Genomic DNA, 27,482 nt, shown 5'->3' with positions numbered 1-27,482 from the left:
GCCTGTGGGCCCTGAGAGTTTCCTATGCTGTGTTCAAACACTCAATAAACCCTCCTATTTTACGCTGGCTGAGAGTCACTCCGGTCTAGAGAACGGGATTGCATTATTCCCTCTGGGACAGGAGGCCCCAGGGGTCCAAAGTGAGTCGACTCCTTGAGGGGGTCCACAGTGAGGGACAGGTGTGCTAAGGCTCAGAAAGGTGTGGTTCCAGGAGGTGGAAGTGCTTAATCCACGAGAGAGTGGATCCCCGAGAAGGGCTGTCACACTGAAAAGGGTTCTCCCCAGGGATCTTACTGGCCAAAAATGGGCATGACCTGTGAGTCCATGACACACGGTCCCAGTGAGGGCCAGCTATGGTCACTCAATTAGGGTGAACTGCACAGAATGGGGCAGACAAACCCCAAAAAGCTGGAGGATATTCCAATATTTAGATTTATCAAGGCAGCATAAAACAGCTTCTTTATTACCTTACTAATTATTCAGAAGTCCAAACAACACAGTTCCCTTAAAGTGATCCAGCCTCATGCCTCCATCCAGATACCTAAGTCAAATATGATGATTTCTGAAAATCTTATTTAATCATTTAAATGAAAAGGTTCTACCAGTTCCAAAGGACACATTATCTCCCAGGTTAATGAATATTCCAGATCTTACCCAAATACATGCTACAGCCAGTTCTTATTAACTAAACTAAAAATTTATTAAAAAACAAAAGAGAGAGTATGGTTAAAAGATCAATATACATAGAGACACGAGTTCAATTCTTAAGATTCAGATTCAGAGCAGAGATGGTGAGCATTGTAGTTGCAAAAAGTTATAGTACATAGGTTATAGTCCAATGTGCAAATGTCATGTTCAGGGCGTACTAGCCTAACTGGGACCTCAATCTTGCAACTCAAACTTCCCCTGATGAAGTCTAAGCAGATCTGAGATGACAGAATCAGGACACAAGGATCTTTTTATACAGTGTCCTAGCATCCACTTGACCACACAGTCCTGGTTAAACAACAGGCTTTCGATGTAACCTTTTGCTTTCTAAACACCACCAGTAATTAGTTACACAAATTAACATAGGGCAATTTATCCATTAGGCAGGCTATTACAAACTTCAAAGAGACATATAGACAATGACATTATTTTACCCAAGATTCATCCAAATGTTAATAGTCCCTTTTGACCTCTGAATCAATAGTTATAGTGACAGACAGGAACTGTCTTTTTAGGGGTAGCATCTAAGATACAAACACAATTAGTATTACTTCTAACAATATAGGTTTGCATTTCAAAGTTCTAGCCTATCTAGCATGAATGGCCCTAATTATCATTCACATACCATTCTAACATGACTTTAAAGGTGGGTTTTGGGTCATTCAGCCTGCAAGCTGTTTAACCCTTTCTAGCCATGCGTCACAGGTGTGTGTCTAGTCTAGTGCTTAGATCTGGAGATTAGATGCCAAAAGTTCTGGATTTTCTATCTGGTTCTTCTACTGACTCACTCTGTGACATCAGACAAGTCATGTCACCTCAGTTGCCCAACATGTAAAGTGGGGCTAATACAGACTTACCTTGCCATGCAAGGCTTCATTCACTCCTGTTTGTAAAGTGCTTTGAGATCCATGGATGAAAGGTGGGGCCCCTGCAAACCACTGTAGCAAATCTGCAGTCCTAGATGAACTTCTTATGTGTTGTAATTATGCTGCACAACAGCCACTTGGTGGTAGCAGTGGGACCAGAACTCAGATTGTCCTTCCCCAAAGGCACCACCTGAATCACCTCAATTACTCCCTACCAGAGATGCACATCTCTCTCTGGCCTCCAGGGAAGACAGCAGAAGTGTCACTTCTATAGGATAAAACTTTGGTTTCCAATTGTTAGTGAGATTGAGTCTTTCACCTGCTGGGTCTCAATTCAAAGCCACCTTTTGATTGTAGTTTAGGCCTGGTGCAAAATGGTTTTGGAGCTTTCTTTTCAGTTCCCGATGCACAGGGATCCTGATTCTGGCCTCTGTTAGTGTAAAGGAGACAGAGCCTCCTTCCCAGAGGGGAATAGCCTCAGCTTAAGGGAGCTCCATGGACAATTTAGAGTTGTCACAATGGCTTTATGCTGCTCATATTTGCAGTTCCCAGTGTAGACATGTACTATAGAGAGTGGATGGCCTGAGTCCAGCTGGGTAGTCCCAAAGACCACTATAGCCAGAGCTTAAGCTAAAACAGCCCTGTGGCAACTTGCATCAGGAACCAGGCAGGCCCTGGCAGACAATGGCTTAAAGCCACCTACTTCCCCATTGGTGTGCTCAGCTGAGCAAAGGACTGGAACATCTGATCCACAGTGTCCACATCTCAAAGTGCACCTCCACACGTGGCACTAATTGGCTTCTACTGTGGCAGTTTCTCAGCAGAGAGGTCAAGGAGCTAATGGGCCACAGAGAGCAAATTAGCCTGACTTGTATAGCTGGGCCCCGAGTCAGGGCTGCTGCATGTTGGCAACAGTGCAGGAATTGGGTACTGCTGCTGACAAGTATTAGAGGGTTTCTGTTGGCCCAGTCCCTTTCCCCAGCTTCACGCACTTGCTGACTATTGTATGGCACAGGGAATACCACAATGGACTGGCTTCTTGGCGGTGTGGCACCTGGCCCCATAGAGTTCTTAGGCAGTGCCACAAAGCAAATGATGATGATAACTATTAGCAGACAGCAGGAGGGTGCCTCTGCCCCACCCTGGGAGGGGGTGTCCCTGCCCCTCCTGCCTACAGAGTCCCCTCTGCCCCGTTCTGGGAGTGCTGTGTTGGAGGCTTGGAAATTATTTGGTTCTCTCTCTCTCTGTAAAGCAGCCTCTGTTTATTCCTTCCTTGTGTGAACAGCTGTGGGACAGTGGATTTGGCCTATCTGTGTGAGAGAGTTTGGAGCATGTTACAGCTCCAGTTAAGAGAATTGATGGTCCAGGAAGTGAATTGAGGGGCTGACCAGAGGAGCAAGCGTTTGGTGCTATCCTGTGAGAATGTGGGGAGGCCAAAGCGTTGGGGAATCATTACAAATTTCTCTTTCCCAGCAGGGAGACTTGCAGCTTTTTTATCCCTGGGTCAAGGGGGTTGATGAAGCCAGAAGGAAAATTTGAAAGGGGCAGGGGAGGAGTGGGAGTGCTATCAGACAACTATGTTTACCCCCCCACCTTCCGCCCACCCTCCAGCAAGTCATGTCCAAGGGAAACATCTGCTTTGGGAGAAGGGTATGGGAAAGAGAGAGCAAAAATTAGGGGTATGAATTAATTTACAGAAAAGATTGGGAGAGGCAAAAGGAGGGCTGGAAATGTGGGAGCATGGAAGTGTCAAGACGTGATCTCTGTGCTTCGCTGGGAAAATTGGGTTTAACAGCCCAGCACAATAAGGCCTTGTGGTTTGTGATGTATGACAAGAATTAGGCCTGACAGCACCTCTGATGGGAGTCTCTCTCACCTCTTGCCTACCCTTCCTCCACCAGAGCTATTTCAGCAATGCGACCCTCCCTCCTCCCCTACAACGTGAGCCCGGACTCTCTGCACCACCAAGTCGCCATCATTAACCTAATTCCAAGCTGCCCCTTTATGCTGCTCACTTCCAAAAAATGTGTTTTCCACAGCCTGACTGCAGCTGGACCTGTTAGAAGTGGGGGGGGGAGGGAAGGGGGGTCAGAAATGTAGGGGGCAAGGTCCTTCTCCTGCTCCCTCATTTCACTTCTGTTGGGTTTAAGTCCAGGCCCCTAGCTTGTGTTAAAAAGGCAGAAATTTCAATGCAGATGCTCCTCCTGCAGGAGAGGTAAGGGGACCTGATGATTAAGAAAATGGAAGCATGGGGCGAAGTACCTGGCCATATACTTCACTAGCCTCCCATTCAGACCCCTTCCTTTCAACAGACAAGAGATCTAAGAGGACAGCCACTTAGCTGCCACTCTATGGCTCAAATCTCTGAAAGTGCAACCACTGTTTACATGTCCTCCTCACTACCAGTTCCAGTCCTGTAAACAAACTCTCCTATGGGTTGGTTCAATCTACGAGGGCCAAAGCAATCCATGTTATTACACAGGTGGTCAGGGCATTCCTGTGTTGTAACAGAGCTCCACAATGTTGCCTCTCACATACACAACAGCCTTCTGTATATAAATGGTTAATAAATTATTGGTAAAGGTATAAGCATGTTACAGACATGAATAGTATTGTGCAATTGGTGGTTATAAGCACATCAACAGAAGGTGTTACAGAGGGTAACAAGTCAGGTTATAAGTAACTTGTTGGACTCCGTAACAATCAACGATTTATTAAAATGTCTATTAACCCTCTATTAAAAGAATCTTAATTTTAAGTGTGACTTCCAGTTTGTAATGCAGATATGTCCGTAGAGCATGCTAAGGCTTAAGGCTGTAGCATATTTCAGGAATGAGGTGATGGTCCTACCTACGCTATACAATGAAACCAACACAGCTGTCATTAGAATGCCGAGAAAGTCTGAATGCAGCTACTCCCTGACTCCTTTTCTGGTTCAGAGCAGACAGGTTCATTGACATCAGGGTAGGTTAAACCAAAGGACTAAGGCTATTGAGTTAAACAGAGATACACCAGGGCTGAATTTGACACTGAGTTTGCTCCAATCACATGATGCTTCTACCTGGGTGCTTCATGGGCTAAGCTTGTTAGCTGCTATCCACCTGGAAAGCCCTGTGAAAGCCTCTCTCCAACTTGTTAAGCTCTTACAAAATCTCAGTTATTAGTTTTTGTTAACTTTCCCAAAATCAGTTTTGTTTCTAAACTAGTGAGACAGGAACACAGCCTGACCCAGTGTCCCCAGAAAAAAAATCACGGATGCAAGAGTTGCTAGAAATACTGATTTTTTTTAATATGGTATTTCAAAACCACAGATGACAAGAAATCTCATTATTACAAACTACGCGGAATCAGGGCTTCCTTCCTTATCTTGTAAATAGACATTATATGTACAAACTCAATTACAAAGATTCTCATGGCCATTAACTACACCCTATATAACAGCAACAGGTAATGTGCCTGGCAGTGTTTTACAGCTGTGGATATGCACTTTATATTAAGATTTCAAATTAAAACAAAACAAAACCATGCTTTACACATAAAGTTTAGTCTTAAAAAAAAATCACAAATTTGGTATCATTATAACTTCAGTGCACATATGATGTCCACACTCCATTGTCAAATATCTCTCCTCTCCCAGATAAGCATGTTTGGATAGGCAGCGGGCCAGAATCATGTGCACTGTCACTCATTGGCCTCTGGTCCCATCCAACACTACATGTGAAACAATGGTGTTGTAATCTGTCTCATCTAACCCTTTACAACAGACATGTCCCCGTTATGATTTTTTCACAGTGCAACCATCTTACAGATGTTTGTGTGTTCACACTTACCCTAGGTTTGTAGCAGTGCATTGTGGGAAAATCTGGGCCACTCTCATGACACCTCAACAGGGTCTAGAGTAGAGTGCATGCTGGGCTGTCCGCCTGCACAGCAAAAACATGTTACGAACTGGTGACAAAAAGCCAACCAGGTTCCAGCCTAGATCCTAATTCAGCCAAAACTATTTAGGTAACTGCCACAAGTGTTAACTGAGTATTAATGGTGTTGTGTATGTAGACACAAGCCATGGTTAGAGTCAGATGTGCCACTAATGAGTTACAAACTCAACTGAAAGTTGTAGTGTAGCCCAGGGCTAAAACTCCTGGGCTTTTAGCAGCAGTCTCCACATTAAATTAGGAGCTTGCTGATAGTTAACTGGTGTGACTGACTTCATCCCAAACTCCCCTCAGATCTGTTCCTTTAACTCAAAATTTCCGTTCTACAACTACTGAGCACAAAGTGGATGTGTCAGCTTAAAACTGAAAACCCAGATCTCTTTCCCACATACCCCAATAATCAAACAAAGAGATTGTTCTCTGCAGTTGTAAGCAATGACCTAGAAGAGAAGAGTCTCTTGAATCTCTTGATCCTTAGTCCTGTCTCCTGTTCTCCAATGACAGGCTTCTGCTTTCTTGCTCACTCCTCCCAAGATCTTTGCTTCTTTCTGCCTGAATACTTCCATCAGCAGCTGTTGCCTCCCCACTTTCCACCACCAGTGGTAGCAGATTAAGCACACTGATCTGGGATGGCATGACAATCTCTGTTTCACAGATACAGATTCTACATAGGGACTCCTCACAATGTTGCAAGTCCATCTCCTACAATACACACAAGGTTGGCAATACTGTATATCTATAGTGTGTTGAGATTCCATCTGCTCAGAAACACACAAGCTGCAGAAAGACAAACCTATGCTCTCCAGTCACATCTCTTCCATGCACTCTGGCTCCCACAGGTGCCATTAGTTTATGGGGTCTATTATACAGGAGCCTTTTCTTCAAACTACAGTCTACCCAAATCTTCATTTTAAAAAAGCAGAATAAATGGCTTAGCAAAGATTTCCCTGGTGAGAGTTCGCTGCTGTACACACAGGAGTCTTGACAAAGCCTTGGCTTCCAACCCTGATATTCTATGATACTATGAGTCACACTGGACTGACTGCCTTCTGGACCACTTCAAGCTGAATTTCACAGAGGTTCTTCCCACTCATCTTGTCCTGTCAAGGCCCGTAGATGATGAACATAGACCAGAGACAGCACAAAAGTGATGTTAAAATGGTGTCAGCTTCTTTAGTGCAGCAATGAAACCAGACTGGCACATCAGAACCAGAACCCTGGATCTGGATCTAAAGCAGAACTCTGGGGAAGTTTAGAACCAATCTCAGCTTGGGCCTACCTCTACTTTAAAGTTTCCTAGAAGCTTTTTGGTGATTCTGCATTTTGGGTGTTGCTGAAGGCAGGGACAATGCCAGGTTTGAGGGATGGAGGTAAATGTGTGGAAAGAGGTGTTGCCAAAGTCTGTGCATGGGGCTTTGAGTGAGGGCTCTGCTGACAAGAGGTTGAAGAGCAGCACTGAGCTTGTGTATACATTCACATAATGGTTTAATCAAAGTCTTAAGGCTGCCCGTGAGGACTCCATGGGGCAACTTTTTGGCAGCCAAGTTCAGAACCACAGATAGGCAAATTTCTAGCTGTGATCCATTAATTTACATCCTTTCAAGAGCCCACCCAGCGGATATCCCCAACCCTGTTCCAACTCTCCCCCACTTTCCCATGGTATAGCTATCCCCGACTTTCCCAAGGTATGTACAGAGCAGTGTCTTCACATTTCTACCCAAAGAAATACTAAATGGAAAGTAAACATGGTAGCTGCCACTTCCTGGGTCTTCCTCCCCTCCCTAGAGGGGTGAAGTTCCTCCGGGGGAAGGAGAGGAAGCAGGGCTACTTCAGAACCAAACTTTGTCAGGACAGCAAGGCTCCGATTCTACAAAGCACATAGATGCCTAAATACCTTTGAGGCTCTAGGCCTTAGTCCCTTTGAAATCAATGGGACTGACAGCATGTGCTCAATAACTTTGCTGAATCAGGTCCAAAGGATCAAACCAGGTGAAGTTAGAATAGCCTCTTTCTTCGGGCAGGATTTTCACGGACAGGCTCCCCCATCATTGGCTGGTTTTGCCAAAGCCTTTTCCGCAATGTTTGGGTGTGTTTCAGTGCAAAATGAGGAACAGAGTTGCTCATGCATCGGTTTCCAGTTCTGGTGATCCATCATCTCCTCTCCACGCTCAGCCCACTCCCATGCTTAATCTGAACAGGCACAGTACAGGAAGAGAGTCCCTCAGTGCTGTCACTCGCTTGGCAATGAATCCTGGGATAGCAAGGATGACTTAGCAACTGTGGAGAGACTGTGTCATTTCACTGGCATTTTTTGTCCCCTCAAGCTACTTGAAGGGAGGGTTGACTAGAAGTCCTGCTCTCCATTAGTCAGTCCTGTGTGTATTACTATGCCTGATCATAATCAGCAGTCTGGGGATCTCCTCCGCCAAGGCCAGGTTACTGTTAGCACTGAAGGTGTCTTACAACTTTCTTCAGCACAGAGCAAGTGAAGCAGGAATGGGGACCACTGCAGGTGTGTATGGGATGGGGAGAACTCTTGCTAGCCCCAGGCTGGTGGATGTGAGCCCTTGGTGACACTGTTGTTGCAGCTGGTGATCCTCATTCCCAAGGGTTGGGCTGAATGCCCCTGCCCTCATTGCTCAGTCTAGCGAGACTTCGCAGGGGTTCTCATGAGCCTGGTGCGCATCCTCGTAGATACGCCGGAAGTCTTTGTAACGAGGAGCACAGCTGAGCCAGGCCTCTCCAAAGTGCAGCCACCCCGTGAAGAGGAAGATGCCAGGTCCCGGTTTCACTCCACACTGCAGCAGGGTGTGGATGCTGCCCGTGGATTTGCTGGATTTGCTGACAGGCTGGAACAAAGTGAATTTCTGCCGGTGAATGCGCATGGCACTCACGCTGATGATGGATTCCTGCATCTCAACATCATTGGAGACACTCCGGATGTTGCCACGAATGACTGAGGGGAAAGGTGGTAGGACAGACACAATTATTCACTGATCCAGAGCTGGAAACTGTTGCACTGCAGTGATTTTGCAGGAGGGGAGGGATAGCTCAGTGGTTTGAGCATTGGCCTGCTAAACCCAGGATTGTGAGTTCAATCCTTGAGGGGGCCACTTAGGGTTCTAGGGCAAAATCAGTACCTGGTCCTGCTAGTGAAAGTAGGGGCTGGACTCACTAACCTTTCAAGGTCCTTTCTAGCTCTGGGAGACAGGATATCTCTATTTATTCTGCATCCCTAACTGGGAACACTTAGCTATCTGGGAAAAACTGACTAGGTATAGGTGGCACAGGGGGTCAGTGCACCAGCCTCTTGTTTCTGGAGACCTGGGCCCAAAGCCTGATGTATTTACATGTTCAGTGCACTGGCAGGTCTGCATGGGGATGTGGTGCTGGAATAGCTGAAGGGACTGCAGATCACAATGGAAATGCATTATAGATTTGTAAGACCACAAGGGACCACTGTGAGCATCAAGTCTGATCTCCTGCATAACACAGGCCAGAGAAACTCTCCCAGGGTTTCCTGCACTAAACTCAGTTAGCAGTGCTTTGCTGTGAGGGGGAGCTGCAGGAGAGAATTGAGGTTCACTGGCCAAAATAAGAAGGGGAGATACTTGAGCAAGTCTAGGGGACAGTGGCAAAAACACCAACACTCTATCCATGCCGTGCTCTGATCCCTACTACCACTGCTGGAACTGCATCCCCCCAAAAGTCTAGTATAGACCAGGGCTCAGTGGGTTCTCCTATGTTAATCTCGTTGTAATGCAGCAGATGGATGTCAAGTGCTGTATTCTAAAGGGATCATCACCGCCCCCTCCCCCTCTGCTCTAGTTGGGATGTCACTCCTTGAAAGGAATGGCTGGTAAGTTTAGAGAGACCATAAAAGAAAATCTCCCTTCACACAGAGGACAGCCAACTTGGGGAATGTGCTTTTGCTGGGGGTCATTGAATCAAATTCATAGGTTGGATGCTCATGGGCATTTCCAAGCATTCACAGTTATGTACTGAGATAAAGGATATGAAGCCTCATGCTTCAGTGCATGCACTGATCACCTGTGAAGATCAGAAAGGGATTTTCTTCTCCTTGCACATATTATGTGTAATACTGCACAATTAGCTGGGTGCATTCTGGTGCGGTTGGCCTTCCCTGAATCAGCAGGTATTGGCCTCTGCCAGACCACTTGATGGATTTATGATCTGATCTAGCATGGCAAATCCCTTGCTCTTACCTTTGACTTCTTCATTGCCATGGCAACTCCAGACCAGGCAGCCAGTGACCCCTGACCTTCCTTCTACTGTTTAGAGATGCAAATCAGGAGGCTAATAGCATGTGCAGGAATAACTGGCAACTGTTCACTGTGGCACAGCCATGTGTGCTGGGAGCAAGACTGTTTTCGGCTGTGTGATCACAGCCTGGGAGCAAATGCTGGCAGCACTTACCACAGGCTACCTGCCGTGGCCTGGCTTGCCAGCTATGTGTCAGCTAATTAAGTGGCAGGAACAAAGGGCAATGGCTGGGTTGTTTGCCGTTGTAAAGCTGCCACACTGGGCTCTCAGTGATTCCACATGAACTGCCCCTTGTTTTTCTCAGCATTTGGAAAGTTCATACTGTGAGTAGCTCCCATGCACATGCTCTGTCAGATCTAGACTATGCCCAACAGCGTGTGTGCTTACAGGTGGCTGGGGAGGATGAAAAGATGACCCCTCTTTTCCATTTCAAGAGCCTGGCCCCTGTGCTGCAGGGGAAGAGGCTTTTCTGCTTTGCCTACGCTGTTGAATTTCTCCCTCTTCCTCTGTCTTTTATTTCTGCACCAATTATTTCACTGGGAAGACCTGTGGAATGCAGGGGTGTATGAAAGACTCAACACAGAGGATATTAAGTAACAAATCTGGCCACACAGTACTCCAGCTTTCATTCCAATACTTACTAGAGCGGGTTGGAACATTTTTGATCAAATGACTTTTACTGAAATATGCAATTTTGTCAAAGCGGAAACGTTTTGCAGAAATGTACCAGTTTAGCCTGCTTTCATAGGCAAGGCTTTTTTTTGGCCAAGAGCTCTCTGGTCACATCTGATGAGGGAAGGGAAGCCAGATCGAAAAGCTCACACTTTCCATCCAAAAACAGATGTTTCAGCATGATTCAGTTTAGCTAAAATTTGTGAAATGTTCTAACATGGAACAAAAATAAAGTTCAGAACCTTGAGAGCTGCCACAGAATGAAACTGTTGTGCTCTGCACAACTCTAGTGTTTGCCAGAAACCTCCCAGAACTCCTTGGCAACACGGGGAATAGATTTCAAAGCCTTTTAATCTATCAGCACAGTTCCTTACCACTTGAGATAAGGAAGAACCTCCATAGCTGTCATAGGGCCTGTGACACATAACTGAGCTGTTCTCATTCTCTCTAGTAGAGGCCAGTGGTAAATAGTACTGTGTATTATGTGGGGACATCAGAGACTGGATTTTTCTTTGGTCTGTGTTTAATTCTTGGATCCACTGATGTCAAACACCCCCAATTCCTGGAAAAAGAACCCTTGGGGGAAGAGAATGTGAAGCAAAAGAGGGCAACAGTGAATGCAGAAATGGCAGAAGCTGTACTCACCAAAGTCACTGGTGCAAAGGGCCATCAAGATCTCAGTGTCATTACATGGCCGGCATGCCCCTGCAGCATCCAAACAGAGAAAAGTTATATTAGAAGTGAGTCCCAGGCTTCCTGCTCGGATATTCCTGAGGTGGGAATGCTGGCTTAATCCCTTTTGTTTGCAGGTGACACACAGCATCGCCATCTGGCCTCCTCAAACCAGCGGGTGCCTGGGGCTCTGCCTTTGTTCCCACAAGGGTTGCTCTGCTGCCCAGTGCCCTCTTGGGGCTCCCTCTCCTTGGAAGCTGGCCTGCTGGAATGCAGCTTCCCCCTGCAATAGCACCATGCACAAGGGATGTGGATTCTGAAGAGAAAATACAAAGGTCCCAGAGTCAAGTTCAGAGCTTTTGGATTTGTGTGGGGAAAACTGCAGAGGCAATGTGCTCTGGGGAGCTCTGCAGTGACCCCTCTGGCTGAGTCAGGAGTTGCAATGAACTGCTCAGGAGAAGAGAAGAACAAGATGGGGGTTGCTGGTACGCTGTATCCAAGTGATTCCATGGTGCTCCACAGGATGTGCAAGGGGCCCACGGGCCATCGCTGGCAGAGGCTATGCATGCAGAACATAAGCAGTGCTGGACAGTACCTTCTGCACTGAGGGACAGAGCATCTTGCCCTCTGTGGGCAGAGAACAAGTGTGTTGGAGGAAATGTGGACTGAAGTGTGACCCTCATCATGCTAATGAGCTGTTTAGCTACATTCTCCCCTCTTAGGCCTCACTCCTGCTCCTGGGCAGCCACAAGTTGGCAGCTGCACTCTCCCTGCCTCGCTCTGTACTTTGTAGCTTGTGCTCACACATGTAACACCTGTGAGAGTTAGATCAAGCGTCCAGCTTTACCCTTAAGTCAAAATACAACCGCCCTGTCAGAGGAAGGTGATGACATGAGTCAGTCTTTGGGTATACTAGTTTCCATTCTAGCCTGTCTCTCTTTCCCTAGATCTCTAGCTGCTGCCTTCCAACCCTGGTATAGTACAAGTTTGGGAGACTGCATCCCAGTTCCTTACTGCCCCAGACTCTACTGAGATAACAGATCCTCCTGTTGCCGCCCACTCCTGCTCTGCATATGGTATGTAAAGGCAGAGGCGGATTAAGGTCTCCTGGGGCCCTGGGTCAGAGCAAGTGGAGGGACCCTGGCACCAGAACTGTGGCCCCACCCCACCCTTCCACCTGAGTTCCTGCCCGTATTCTGCCCCTTCCACCAGCAGCCCCACCCATGGCCCCATCCCATTCCACTCCCTTCCCCCACAGCCCTGCCCCCATTCTGCCCCTTTCTCCAGCGGCCATGCCCCTGTTTTGCCCACAGTCCCAGCCCATTCTGCCCCTCCACTGTGGCCCTATCCCCGGTTCGCTCCTTCCTTTCCCTCCCCATTGCAGCCCCAAGACCAGAGAAGCTCTTTCCCCCCCTCCATGGCCCTGGCGCCACAGTGGTAAGTGAGAGCTACTCAAGTCCCCAGGCTGTAGCTCCAGGTGCTGGGGTTTTCCCCACCACCCTGTGCTTCTGCTGAGGACCAGGGTCTTGGCGCTGGGCTTCCCCTGCCTGCCCCACGGCTTCTGCCAGGGCTCCTGGCTTCTGCCACCCCATGGCGGATTTCTAACACAGTGCTCATTTTTCCAGGGTCCCCCAATTGGCTGAGCCCCCTGGGCAAGGGTAATCCACCACTGGCAAAGGTCACTTTCAGCAAAACCCCTTCTTTCTCCATAGTACAGGGCAGCTCTCCATTGAGCAAATGGCTGTGTAAGACTGGTTCTCAACCGGGGTCCAGGGCCCCCTTTGGGGCTGTGAACAGGTTTCAGGGAGCCCACTAAGCAGGGCTGGCATTAGACTTGCGGGGGCCCAAGGCAGAAAGCCGAAGCCCCACTGCTTGGGGCTGAAGCCTGGGGCTCCAAGTCCTGCCACCCGGGGCTGAAGCTGAAGTCTGAGCAACTTACCTTTGCGGGGTCCTCTGTGGTGTGGCCCTGCTTGCTTCCCCTAATGCTGGCCCTGGCTTTTATATGCAGAAAACCAGTTGTTGTGGCACATATGGGCTGTGGAATTTTTATAGCATGTTGTGGGGGCCTCAGAAAGAAAAAGATTGAGAACCTTTGGTATAAGGCACTGTTTAGACTGTTCCACTGCCCCTCCAGAGAGCATAAGGCAAACTACAGCTCACGGTCCAGATCTGGCCCCTCAGGGCTTTGGAGCCGGCCCATGGGATTGCCACCTCTGTGGTCCTGCGGCCCCGCACCGCTCCCAGAAGCAGTCAGCACCACATCCCTGTGGCCCCTGGGGAGGGGGGGCAGAGGGCTCTGTGCACTGCCCTTGCCTGTGGGTACCTCTCCTGAAGCTCCTATTGGCCAAGAATGGAGAACCGCAGCCAATGGGAGCTTTGGGAGAGGTACCTAAAGGCAAGGGCAGCATGTGGAGCCTTCTGCCTCGCCCCACCCCAGGGGCTAAAGAAGCACTCAAGAAACTAAATGAATTATTTGCATTGGTCTCCATGGCTGAGGATACGAGGGAGATTCCTAAACCTGAGCTATTCTTTTTAGGTGACAAATCTGAGCATCTGTTCCAGATTGAGGTGTCATTAGAGGAGATTTTGAAACAAATTGATAAACTAAACAGTAATAAGTCACAAGGCTCGGGGGGTGCCACAAGTCAGGGGGAGGGATAGCTCTGTGGTTTGAGCATTGGTCTGCTAAACTTGGGGTTGTGAGTTCAATCCTTGAGGTAGGCCATTTGGAGCTTGGTCCTGCTTTGAGCAGGAGGTTGGACTTAGATGATCTCTTGAGGTCCCTTCCAACCCTAATTATCTATCTAAGGCTCAGATGGTATTCACCCAAGAATTCTGAAGGAACTCAAATGTGAAATTGCAGAACTACTAACAGTAGATTGTAACCTATCATTTAAATCAGCTTCTATACCAAATAACTGGAGGATAGCTAATGTGATGCCAATTTTTTAAAAAGGCTCCAGAGGTGACCCTGGCAACTACAGGCCAGTAAGCCTCACTTCAGTACCAGGCAAATTGGTGGAAACTATCGTAAAGAACAAAATTGTCAGACATATAGATGAACATAATTTGTTGGGAAATAGTCAACATGGTTTTTGTAAAGGGAAATCATGCCTCACCAATCTACTAGAATTCTTTGAGGGGAGGTCAGCAGGCATGCGGACAAAGGAGATCCAGTAGATATAGTGTAAGTAGATTTTCAGAAAGCCTTTGACAAGGTCCCTCACTAAAGGCTCTTAAGCAAAATAAGCAGTCATGGGCTAAGAGGGAAGCTTCTCTCATGGATTGATAACTGGTTAAAAGATAGTAAACAAAGGATAGGAATAAATGATCAGGTTTCAGAATGGAGAGAGGTAAATAGTGGTGTCCCCCAGGGGTCTGTGCTGGGACCAGTCCTATTCAACATATTCATAAATGATCTGGAAAAAGAGGTAAACAGTGAGGTGGCAAAGTTTGCAGATGATACAAAACTATTCAAGATAGTTAAGTCCCAAGCAGACTGCGAAGAGCTACAAAAAGATCGCACAAAACTGGGGGACTGGGCAACAAAATGGCAGATGAAATTCAATGTTGATAAATGCAAAGTAATGCACATCGGAAAACATACATATAAAATGTTGGGGTCTAAATTAGCTTTACCATTCAAGAAAGAGAGTTGTGGATAGTTCTCTGAAAACATCCACTCAATGTGCAGCAGCAGGCAAAAAAGTGAACAGAATGTTGGGAATTGTTAAGAATGGGATAGATAATAAGACAGAAAATATCATATTGCCTCTATCTAAATCCATGGTATGCCCACATCTTGAATACTGCATGCAGATATGGTCGCCCCAGCTTTAAAAACATATATTGGAATAGCAAAAGGTTCAGAAAAGAGCAACAAAAATGATTAGGGGTATGGAATTCCTGCCATACGAGGAGAGATTAATAAGACAGGGACTTTTCAGCTTGGAAGAGAGATAATTAAGGGGGGATATGATAGAGGTCTATAAAATCATAACTGGTGTGGAGAAAGTAAGGAAGGAAATGTTATTTACTTCTTTTCACTACGGGTCACCAAATGAAATTAATAGGCCTCAGATTTAAAACAAAAGGAAGCATTTTTTCACACAACGCACAGTAAACCAGTGGAACTCCTTGCCAGAGGATATTCTGAAGGCTAAGACTATAACAGGGTTAAAAAAAAACAAGATAAATTCATGGAGGATAGGTGCATCAATGGCTATTAGCCAGGATGGGCCAGGGATGCTGACCCTAGCCTCTGTTTGCCAGAAGCTGGGAATGGGCGACAGGGGATGGATCATTTGGTGATTACCTGTTCTGTCCATTCCCTTTGGGACACCTGGCATTGTCAGAAGACAGGATATTGGGCTAGATGGACCTTTGGCCTGACCCAATATGGCTGTTCTTATGTTCACAGACCCCTCATTCTGCAAGGTGCTGTATGTACACATAGCAAGAGACAGCCTTGGCCTAAAGCAGTTACAGGCTAAACAGACAGGATCGATAAGGAGAGGGAGAAAGCAAGCATGACCACCCTTGCTTTACAGTTGGGGAACAAAAGTGCTTATGACTTGCCCAAGGTCAGCTGAGGAGTCTGTGGAGAGCAAGGAATTGAACTGACTCTCAGGGTGCTGTGTTCCTCCCAGTACAGTTTAGCCTTCCCTCAACCTGTCATTCTAAAGTGCTTTACAAACTGCAATTCATGTAGCCTTGCCCCTCCCCTGCATGGTAGTTCATTGTTGGCATCCCCCGTGCAGAAAGCAGGAAACCAATCAGTTCAGTGACTTGCCCTGGGAACAGAATACAGAGTCCCTGACTCAGAGCACACTCACAGGACCACCGTGTGCCCTTTGAGAAGGAGGATCTTCTACTGGAGAAACTACCCATACAAACTGGGAGGTAAGAGCCAAATGTGCTCCATAGCAGCACATAATCATCTGTTAACCTCGAAACCAGTTCCTTTAGAAACAGAACTAGTGACAGCCATGATGGGAAAGGGGCAGCTCCATCCATTCTTGGGACATTCTGAACAGGACCATGAATGCTATTTCTCACCAAGGGGAAATGTTTCCTCTACCCCAACCCCAGTGTTCTTTAATAATCAGAAATATACAGTGACTTACAGCTGGCAGTGGAGGAAGGCAATGACATGCTCCCCTTCTGTGATATAGGCTAGAGATGGAGCCAGGGATTTGGCTTGAGCCCAAGTTTCCCTTGGTCTGGATGACCCCTACCACACGCACGTCCCTCCCTAGTTCAAACACTGCTGAGCTTTAGGTCTGAGAACCCAGAGCAGGAGGAGAATTTTCCCAGTGTTCAAGGTGCCTGGGATTCAACAGTCGGTTTCTATCCTCTTATACAGAAAGGCTCAGGGTGAATCCAGTCTTGACATTCCCAGACAAGCCCTTGAGGCAGGTGTTGGTGTTATGGTATCTTTACATGTGGTACCTGACTAGGGCAGACTAGCTCTCCAGGCATGGAAGAGTATGCTTGGCCTGTTGCTAGCTCTGTCACAACATACTGCTAATTCATCTAGCCCACAGCTTCCAGATCTTTGTGCTCTTTCTCTGACCAGGGGCCACCTCTGCTGCCATCGGAGGCTGTTCCTATGGCTGGGAAGGTGAAGAGGGGGGAAAGAACCATTGCTGCAGGGCCAGGCTACTTCTTTCCAAATCCTCTCTCCTGAAAAAACCAGTCACACTAATCCCATGTTTAGGGTTCCCAGAGTGCTGCGAGAGAGCAGCCCTTGCTGTTCACATGGGGGGAATGCCTGGGTTGCCATGGTGACCAGGAGAGCCCCTTATCTCTGGGGTGGCTGAATGGCAAGGATGTCTCTTGCAGGCCCCACAGTGGACTTTCATTAGCTCAGCCATGAGGCAAGTAAGCGCCAATTAAACATGTCGATAGGAGCTGCTTCGCGATCCTCCTCTGGCTCCTGGCTTTGCTCTCTGAACATGCTCAGGCAGAGAGGCCAGCTTGGGTTACCGTCCCCTCCCAGTCCCTAACAGGAGGCCCACGTGATGCAGCCAGTGGCTGGAACCTCCTGCAGCCTGTGCCTCTTTGCAGCCTGGAGCTGCAAGAAACCCAAGAAGATTCCCACTGACCAAAGTCACACTGTGTAACAGCTGCCTGGCTCAGGGCCCTGCTATCACTGCCAATAATAGGCCCAATCCTGGCACCTGACTCACGCAAAACTTCCCATTGTCTTCATTAATCAAGGGGAATTTTGCCTGAGTGCAAACTAAGTAAGGCCTTGAGGACTGGCCTGTTATTAACTAATTATCCTGTAAGGTACATCAGCAGTGGTACAAAGAGGGAAGCTGAAGTACAAAGAGGTGAAGCAATTTGCCCAAGGTTACACAGTGAGTCAGTGTCAGAACAAGGAATAGAACCCACGAGTCCTGGGTCCTTGTGCCCTGCTCCAGCCAGCCTCCCTCTCTAAAAGGATGCACACAAGCCTAGATTTTTAGCTGGCCCTGGTAGAACAATGCAGTGAGGAATCTCATCCTGCTGGAGCAGCAACTTGTGTCAGGAGGGCACTGCTGTGGTGGATCTTACAAAACAGGACAGAAGAGCAATATGGGTTAGCAGCGAAATTGGTTAATAGTCATGGTGTAACCCACACACCTCCTGGGGGCGGTATTCTGTTCCCTCTAAAGGTTGCTTAGAGAGAGAGAGTAATGAGTCTTCTTTACAGACTTAGCTAACAGCTGTATGGCTTTTAGCTCATGCAGTAGAGGCTCATGCTTTTAGCTCCAGAGGTCCCAGGTCCAATCCCGCCCACAGATGACCAGGGTCTGTCAATGTTACATTTGCAACCTGTGGAGCCATGCCACTGGCTATTTACCTTCCATGCTGAGATTGCTGGAGGTCAGTGAGAGGCGTGAGTTCCAGTCTCCCCGCAGCTCATAGCGGAAGGCAGCGATCCGACGGCTGATGTCCTGGTGCAAGGTAGACTGAAGGAACAGTGCTACTTTCTCCTGGGGCTGCCAGCTGAAGCAGTGCACCCTGGGGCGGAGGGATGCATCTGCCTCAGACAGCAACAGCTCCAGGATCCCATTCCTCTCCAGATAGATCTGAGCTCCTCGGAAGGTGCTGGAGGGCTTGATACAGGTGGTGACCTGTCTGGGGCTCTTCCCTTCGGCTGCAATGCTCGTGGGGAGGCGGGGGGAGAGGCTGAGGCGTAAAGCCCCAGCTGGGTACAGCCATTCCAGTGAGCCCTCGGCACAGTGTAGCGAGATCTGCTCCACGCTGCCTGATTCCTGGGACAGGCCACTGCAAGGGGAGAACAAACGAATGTTACCATAGTGCTAGCCCAATGGTTATCAACTTATTACACATTGTGAGCTGCATATGTGGCCCACAACGTGTTAGCTGGGCCGCAGGGGCTGGATGGCAGGGCAGCGGCAGCCCGGACCCCGACCTGGACCCCTGCTGCCCACCCCAGACCCTTGCCATGAGGCTGCCCCAGACTCCTGCCACACGGCTGCCCTGAACCTTGGAGCTTGTGGGACCGGGCCGGCAGCCCTGGACCCTGCAGAGCAAGCCGGATCTCCGCCCTGGACCCCTGCCGCATAGCTTCCCTGGACCAGGGCCAGCTGTCTGCCCTGGACCCCAGAGCTCATGGAGCCGGCTGCCTACCCTGACCCTGGACCCCTGCTACGTGGGGCGGGCTGGCTGCTGCGACCCCCACCACACAAGGTGGGCTGGCTGCCTCGTCCCATAACTGCCCTGGACCCTAGAGTTTGTAGGGCCAGGCAGCTGCCCCAAGCTCCCGACCCTGTGAGGCTGGCCAGCAGCCCCAGACACCTGATCCCATGGGGCCGGCTGGCAGCCCAAACTTCAGACTCCCGCCATGCGGGGCAGAATGGCAGCTCATACCCCAACCCCACTGTACTAGGTGGTGGGGCAGCCCAGATCACTCTGCGCCGGGAACCTAGCAGTCTCCAGCATGCGGGTGGCCTTTAGCACACAGCTGAGCTGGGCCACAGCTGTATGGTAACTGGGCTGCATGTGGCCCCGGGCCCCGGATCGAGAACCACTGTACTAGCCCTTTGGCACAAGGCTTTCTATCCCAGCATGCTCCAGGGCCACTTCATCTCCCAATGGCCCTGCCATGCAGCAGATTAAACTAGCATTCAATGGCCACAGCTACTGGCACTGACCCCACGTGCCCAAGAGCCTTGGGAGTAGGACTGGGCCCTGATCCTCCAAAGTATTTGTTAGGTGCTTACATCCCATTGATTTGAGTGGGAGTTAAGCGCTTAACTCCCTTGCAGGATCTGGGTCTTAGTGACTGGGGCACTCCATGACAGACCTAGAATGGGAGTATGGCTTGTAACAAAGAGTCAGGCTAAACACTTTCCTGACTGCTCCTCTTCTCTTCCTCCTCCAGCTCTGGGCTGGCTTCATGCCTACTTGCTCCTTCCTCATGGAGCAGCCTGCTCAATTACTGTGCAACCAGCTTGGAAATCATAGAATCATAAAATATCAGGGTTGGAAGGGATCTCAGGAGGTCATCTAGTCCAACCCCCTGCTCAAAGCAGGACCAATTCCCAACTAAATCATCCCAGCCAGGGCTTTGTTAAGCCTGACCTTAAAAACCTCTAAGGAAGGAGATTCCACCATGTCCCTAGGTAACCCATTCCAGTGCTTCACCACGCTCCTAGTGAAAAAGTTATTCCTAATATCCAACCTAAACCTCTCCCACTGCAACTTGAGACCATTACTCCTTGTTCTGTCATCAGGTACCACTGCTAACAGTCTAGATCCATCCTCTTTGGAACCCCCTTTCAGGTAGTTGAAAGCAGCTATCAAATCCCCCCCTCATTCTTCTCTTCTGCAGACTAAACAATCCCAGTTCCCTCAGCCTCTCCTCATAGGTCATGTGCTCCAGCCCCCTAATCATTTTTGTTGCCCTCTGCTGGAGTCTTTCCAATTTTTCCAAATCCTTCTTGTAGTGTGGGGCCCAAAACTGGACAAAGTACTCCAGATGAGGCCTCACCAATGTCGAATAGAGGGGAATGATCACGTCCCTCGATCTGCTGGCAATACCCCTACTTATAAAGCCCAAAATGCTGTTAGTCTTCTTGGCAACAAGGGCACACTGTTGACTCCTATCCTGCTTCTCGTTCACTGTAACCCCTAGGTCCTTTTCTGCATAACTGCTTCCTAGCCATTTGGTCCCTAGTCTGTAACAGTGAATGGGATTCTTCCGTCCTAAGTGCAGGACTCTGCACTTGTCCTTATTGAACCTCATCAGGTTTCTTTTGCCCCAGTCCTCTAATTTGTCTAGGTCCCTCTGTATCCTATCCCTACCCTCCAGCGTATCTACCACTCCTCCCAGTTTAGTGTCATCTGCAAACTTGCTGAGAGTGCAGTCCACGCTGTCCTCCAGATCATTAATGTTCCAGATGGAGATGGACCTGCATCAGACCCTGGATCCCCAAATCCACCCCCCACTTCCAAACTTCATAGCTATTCCTCATTTTTCTCTGGGGCTCCAGATACCCTGATGCTTTGGTGAAGTTCAGACACAAACGAACAGCTGAGGGCCCCTTTCTCTACCTCGCTGCAGAAACAGCATGACAATCATAGAATCCTAGGCTAGAAGGGACTGCAAGAGTCAGCTAGTCTAACCCCCTGCCAAGATGTAGCATTATGAGGTGCAAAGGCTCCAGGAAATGAAGTTGCTCCTATCCCAATGGGTTTGGGATTATATCAGCATCTCCCAACCAAAGCCACCACTAAGCCTGAATATATGGCATACCAGGCTCCAGGCCTGGACGTCTCATGCTCTTCTTTATCCAAATTATGCCTGATCCTCCCAAGAGATGGACATGCAGCTTCTCTTTTCCTAAGACCTCTCCTCTTTCTGGCTGCCTGGCCACCACCAAACTCCTCCCTCCTATGGCCAGAATTTTCAAGCCTGGCCTCTGATTATGAGGGGAGGCCCTCAGGTTTTTTTATTTGGTGGGGCTAATATCTTGCACCTCATTGTCTGAGCTACTGGGCCCCAACAACTTGTAGAGATTTCACTTGTGGATGCTCAGCACCTCCTGGTTCAAGGTACCTCTAGAGGGTACCTAAAAATCACTGGCCTCTGTGACATTGTTGGCCTAAGGTTTTGTTGTAATTATTGAGTTTGGGGCTGGAAGTGGCCACCAGATCATCTAGTCTGATCCCCTGCATATCCCAGGCCTCACACACCACTCAGGAGCGTTTGTTGTCTTCTGGCTTTTGCTTTCCTAACTGAAATGACAGGAGCTAAGTACCGGGAGTCTGCATGGGACCCTGGTCAGCAAGCCTTTCCTTCCAGAATAAATGGCAATGTATAGTATTCCCCTTACTCAAAGCTGAACCCGAGGGGTTTGGCTGAGAAGCGACAGAGAAGGTTGGAGCTGTGTACAGCTGGGCGAACTCCTAAGAGGTGTCCATCAGAGGGAGCTGTCAGGGGAGGACATGTTGTGGGGGCTCTGGGGGTAGCTTGCCCCTGCATGCTCCTGTTGTCTTTTACAAATTAAAGCTCAGCTTTCTCCTGAATCCGAGATGGGATTTACTCTGCTTTCCTTCTGCTCTCACCTGTTGTGCAAGAAGAGATTTGAGGCCATTCAGAGTAAACTTAGTTTAGCAGCAGGCCTGCAGATGCTTGCTCTGGGCAAAGTAATCCTGCTGCTCTACTATGCTGCTGGCTTGTATACATCTCTAGGCATGCAGAGTGTTCACAGTATAAAGAACAGAGAGTGCAGGGGGGAGCCCCCTTGCTGGAGGATGGCCTATGGCCTCCACTTTTCTCCATGCTAATGTTTAGAATTTATAGCGTCTCCTGGAGCCTTAACCTTAACCTCCCAGCAGGCCTGGAACAACCGTTTGGTACAGGAACTCGGTGTCTTTCAGTGACATTCCCCTGCAGGGAAGGCAGAATTTTAATGCTTTAGGATTGTATTTTGTATCTCTCCTTTGATGTCTAATAGCCCTTTTTAGCTAAGGATCTTCAAGTGCATTAAGCAATCAAGCAATTAATCATTGGTCCCCTTTCCCCCACGATGAGATGGATCAGATGAGTAAAGTGAGGCACAGAGAGACTTGTGCAAGGTCACACCATGAGCCTGTAGCACAACCTAGGCAGCTCAGCTCCTAATCACGTTCCTGACCCACAAGACTATCCTTTATCTGTAATGCAAATGAAGATGCATTAGAATCCCATATGTGTGAACAGAATGGAGGCTCTGAGAGGCAGCATGCACTAATGGATTGGGCACCCAGCTGGGACCGTTATAGCAACCACATAGCAAGATACAGTCTCTGCCCCAAAGTGCTTGCAGTAGAGAAGACAGGCAAAGGATTTGAGAGGAAACCAAAGCACAGAGCAGGGGTGTGACTTGCTAAGAAGCAGAGAAAGGAACCGAACCTGTCATAGTTTAGTGCCCTATCCATTCTACCTCCTGTTTGTTTGTTTTTTAAACAAAAAAGAATTATAATATAAAACTACTGTGTTGTTCTATAGTTCTTTCCACCCAAAGAACTCAAAGCAGACAGGGATATATAAGGAGCATTTCACACCTGTATTGAAATACCTTTGATATAAAATACAGCAGTTGCTAAGCTGTAGTGTGACTATGTGATGTTAATTGAAGTGCAGAAAACTGTAGCTGTATCTGATTTAAACTATACGTAAGATTTTGGAAGACAAACACTAATTATCTGCTTTGGAATTTGGTCCATACACACTTAATACTGACAAAGAATGTCAGGGGATCATTAGTGAGAACAAATAGCTAGGATCTTGGTTTGCCATCTTATCTCAAAGGTGCTAAGAGGCTTAAGAAAGAAGAATAATCTTTAGGATTTTTAAATGGGGTCTCCTGTCCAAGTACTGACCCAGCCCAACTCTTGAGTAGTTTGAGAAAGTGCATACATTAAGCTAGTAGGGCTTTCAGTCTACCCGCCAACAAGTCTTCCCCAGTGTTCTATTCTAATACAAGTTGAGTCTTTGACCAGGGAAAGGAGGGAGAGAAATATCTGCCCACATTAGTCCCCCAAAATTGTGACTCTGCGGCCAGGCCTCATAACAAAACATTGAAATCCACACAGTTACAGCCTGGCAGGAAAAACTAGTTCAGTCATTCACTAGATCTTCACATATGATCCAAAAGAGGGACTAAGTCATTTATTTGGAAACCTTTTGGGGGCTACTGATTGTGTTAAATCTCTGCTGTAAAAGCAACAGCCAAACTTTTCCAAAGTAGTTCCAAAGCTTTTGGAACAGTAAGAGTGTAGCAATATGAATACTTCTCCATTCTCTGCACTGTCGCACTGGTAAGCAAGCAAAAGTCTCAGCAGGAGGTGGAAGGGCATAGGTCTTTAATCCAAACTGAACCAGTGACAGTCACTTGACCTTCTCTTTGCTCCTTTGTAGTTAACTCATCTGTAGAATTGCACACAGGCAAAACCACTGAGAAACAGATGCTGCCACTGAACTATCCTGGGGATGTTTTTTAAAGTGCCCTTGGTGCTGCCATCTGTAGGTCTAGCTCTCTTTTCTGCAAAGGCATTTTCACAGCAGTTGGGTTGTCTCTCATCATATAGAACCATAGGTTTCAAAGGGAATGCAAGGGTCAGATAGTCTAACCCCCTACCAGGATGCAGGATTTGTTGCATCTAAACCATCTAAGACAGATGGCAATCCAGCCTCCTTCCGTGTTGTTACTTCAGCATGGCTTGGAGGCCTCAGTCGGGCCCCACTGTCCTAAGCACTTTGGGTATGTCTACATCTAAAATTTTGCAGCGCTGGTTGTTACAGCTGTATTAGTACAGCTGTATAGGGCCAGCGCTGCAGAGTGGCCACACTTACAGAAACCAGCGCTGCAAGTGGTGTTAGATGTGGCCATACTGCAGCGCTGTTGGGCGGCTTCAAGGGGGGTTCGGGGAACGCGAGAGCAAACCGGGGAAGGAGACCAGCTTCGCCGCGGTTTGCTCTCGCGTTCCCTGAACCCCCCTGCAAACCGCAGGGAAGGAGACCTGCTTGCACGGAGGTTCGGGGAACGCGAGAGCAAACGGGGGAAGGAGACCAGCTTTGCCGCGGTTTGCTCTCGCGTTCCCCGAACCACCCTGCAAACCGCAGGGAAGGAGACCTGCTTGTTCGGGGAACGCGAGAGCAAACCGGGGAAGGAGACCAGCTTTGCCGCGGTTTGCTCTCGCGTTCCCCGAACCACCCTGCAAACCGCAGGGAAGGAGACCTGCTTGCACAGGGGTTCGGGGAACGCGAGAGCAAACGGGGGAAGGAGACCAGCTTCGCCGCGGTTTGCTCTCGCGTTCCCCGAACCACCCTGCAAACCGCAGGGAAGGAGACCTGCTTGCTCGGGGTTCGGGGAACGCGAGAGCAAACCGGGGAAGGAGACCAGCTTGATTACCAGAGGCTTCCTCAGGTATGCTGGGATACCTGCTTATTCCACGGAGGTCAAGAAAAGCGCTGGTAAGTGTCTACACTTGATTACCAGCGCTGGATCACCAGCGCTGGATCCTCTACACCCGAGACAAAACGGGAGTACGGCCAGCGCTGCAAACAGGGAGTTGCAGCGCTGGTGATGCCTTGCAGATGTGTACACCTCCTAAGTTGCAGCGCTGTAACCCCCTCACCAGCGCTGCAACTTTCTGATGTAGACAAGCCCTTAGAGTGACACAAGTCCCGGTTATATAGGGACAGTCCTGATTTTTGGGTCATTTTCTTATATACACTCCTATTACCCCCCACCTCTTGTTCCGATTTTTCACATTTGCTGTCTGGTCACCCTATAGGCACTGTACCCACACAATGAAAAGGTGTTCCAAGCCCCAGGGCTCTTACAGTAACTGCTTGACAAACCTTGCTTTGCTCTCAGATCTGAACAATATTTGTGGTTTTAAATGGCTCCTTGGCCTGGGAGTTCTGCAACCTCCCAACAAAATCCTGTCAAAGAGCAATTTGGCTCATGTATTAAAGCAGGCCGCTCAGAGGCTTTTTGTTGAGGCTTTCACTTGAGTTATTTTCCCATGAAAGCAGGCAGTATGGTGTATTTGGAAAGGATCAGCTACTGCTGCATCCGATTTTATTGTTCACTATTGATATTATTATGAAGTGCAGAACAGGTTGGAGAGGACAGGGAATCAAGAAACTGCAAGTGGCAGAGGTCTGTAACTCTCACTTGTCCCTGTAACACTGCAGGGAGTATTCTAGGGGGCAGCTTTGATCTTCCAAGGGGACCAGCCATAAAGATGAGAAAGAGTAAACAAACTCCCGCGCTTCCACTTCTTTACTCCTTTCTCCCCTACCTCCACCTTGCAAAGAAACAATAAGAAGCCTGCAGCCCTAGGATGCAAAAAAACAATCAGCACACCAAATAAAACCCACCACTACGGAGCACAGAGAAGCTGGGGTAGCCAGCGGGAGAGTTTATGTGGTGCAGAGACCATAACCTCTGCCGGAGGACACAAGATGCTGCCGCTCACAGAGACACGGTTTGGGAGGATGGATGTTGCTCTCCCAGACTGGATTTAAGTTAAAACCTTGTAAGCTTTCACCTAACTAGCTTTGAGGGAGATATTTTCCCCCTCTGATAGCAGTCAGGGGATGGGGGACAGAACCCAAACCATCACCTCCTTAGGGAAAAGCAATCTATTTTCTCCAGAAGCTCTGTGAAAGTTAAACTCAATTGACTAAAAACGGCAGCCACAAGAATTGGAATTTTCCTTTTCTCAAACATAAAGTGGAAATTCAGTATTTCCCTGGGCACAGGTTAGTAAGAAGAATGCAAACTTCTGGTTAAAAGCTCCTCTCCTTTACACCATTGACTTCAGTGAGTTTACTCCTGATTGACACCAGGATAAGTACAAACAAAATCAGGCTCCCTCTCCTGATATTTATAGCAGCTCAGCCAGAACATGCGCTACCCCATCCACCAGCTCCTTTCTTAGAGTGACACCGTAAACTCTCCTGCACCAGCCTTTTATTCATTAATATCCATCCAGCCATCCAAACTCCCACTGAAGACAATGGGGCTGGAGGATCTGAGGCTGCATTATTAACAGAAAGTTATCTGAGTTTCTGGACAAAGCAGATACTTTCCCACAATAGGGCACATTTAGCACAGTGCGATCTCTGGCGATCCTTGCCAATGGTTACGTATTTTTAATTGAGGACCGAAGTCCGTACCTCCCCCTCCAGCTGCACTGGTCTTCTGAGTAACTGCAAAGGACCGTATCCAGGACACCAAGGCAAATAGCCCACAGCACCAAAGGCATCTTCTCGGAGATCTCGTCTCCCAGGAAAGCAGAAGAAAGAGGAATCAAATGCCAGCGACTAGTGTAAATCCTTCTCCAACAGACACCATGCTGGAATGTGCGTGGGGAATTAACGCCTGCATGTCTCCGCCATCCATCTCCCCAGGCCTCCGCCGCAAAAGTTGTCAGGATGCAAAGCAGGATTTCCCTCCTTCCTCCTGCTAGGCCAGAGTGATGCTGTAATTCAGAGCCAGGGGAAAAGCAGTGGAGATGAAAGTGACCAAGAGGTTTATAGTGAAATTGTCTAAGGTGTCCACAGATTGCTGGTCAAATTCAGCGACGGCGGACTAAGGGGTGAATGCGCGAGGGGTGGGGGGGAGGGGGAGAGGGAGAGGATTTGTGATTCTCCAATCGGAGCAGGGCTCTGAAACTTTCAGCCAATCGGAGCCGAGAGAAGGATGAGAAGTGGGCTCCCTTTCCCTAAAAACAACTGGAATTGGAGAACAATATAATGAAAGAGGAAAAAAAAAGAGTGAAAAAGCTGTTTTGAAGTGATTGTTATCCAGATGCTAGGAGTTCAGCGCACAGACAGCTGCTGGTGTGCACGGTGATTTGAGGGAAGGAGGATGTTTAATTTTTGAGAACGGTTTTGGGAAATATATATACTGCTGATTGATTAAATGGTAAAATATACATGAACACAACTTGTAAACAAACCCCTTTCTATTACACATATGCACAATGTGAATAATACACTGAATCAATGAGCCTTTTGCACATAGGATCTGACATCCCTAGGACTAATATTTATCTTGGAAAATGTATTGTCAAATCTGTGGTTTTGAGGTGAGCTAAACAGGAAATGCCAGCTTGGGTAGATCTAATCAGGATGCAGGTTGTTTGAATTATAAATAGTATTTACAATATAAGTTAAGTAATATTAAATTATGCAAAAAGAGCCAAATTTGATGTCCCTGCTCAGTTTTTACTCCATTCTTGTTCAGAGCATGAGGCCAATGGAGCTGTGTACAATCTTAAGAAAGGTTCTTATAATTTGATCATCTAATTTTGTAACAGGATTTTC

The 27,482-nt window shown here is 48.1% G+C and overlaps 1 protein-coding gene across 1 annotated transcript; it reads right to left on the bottom strand.

The window, feature by feature from the left end:
• Positions 1–710: 710 nt before the first annotated feature.
• On the bottom strand, positions 711–26,725 carry METRN (meteorin, glial cell differentiation regulator; the record flags this gene model as incomplete). Its single annotated transcript, XM_030545565.1, has 4 exons — positions 711–8,465; positions 11,111–11,170; positions 17,988–18,415; positions 26,331–26,725. Coding segments are annotated over 4 exons (1,200 nt in total), but the record flags the coding sequence as incomplete, so codon positions are not given.
• Between the last annotated feature and the right edge of the window lie 757 nt (positions 26,726–27,482).

The sequence above is a fragment of the Gopherus evgoodei genome, unplaced genomic scaffold, assembly GCF_007399415.2.
Source record: "Gopherus evgoodei ecotype Sinaloan lineage unplaced genomic scaffold, rGopEvg1_v1.p scaffold_38_arrow_ctg1, whole genome shotgun sequence".
NCBI lineage: Eukaryota > Metazoa > Chordata > Testudines > Testudinidae > Gopherus > Gopherus evgoodei.
Note: the sequence above shows the minus strand (reverse complement) of the source record. Positions and strands in the feature narration are given on the sequence as shown.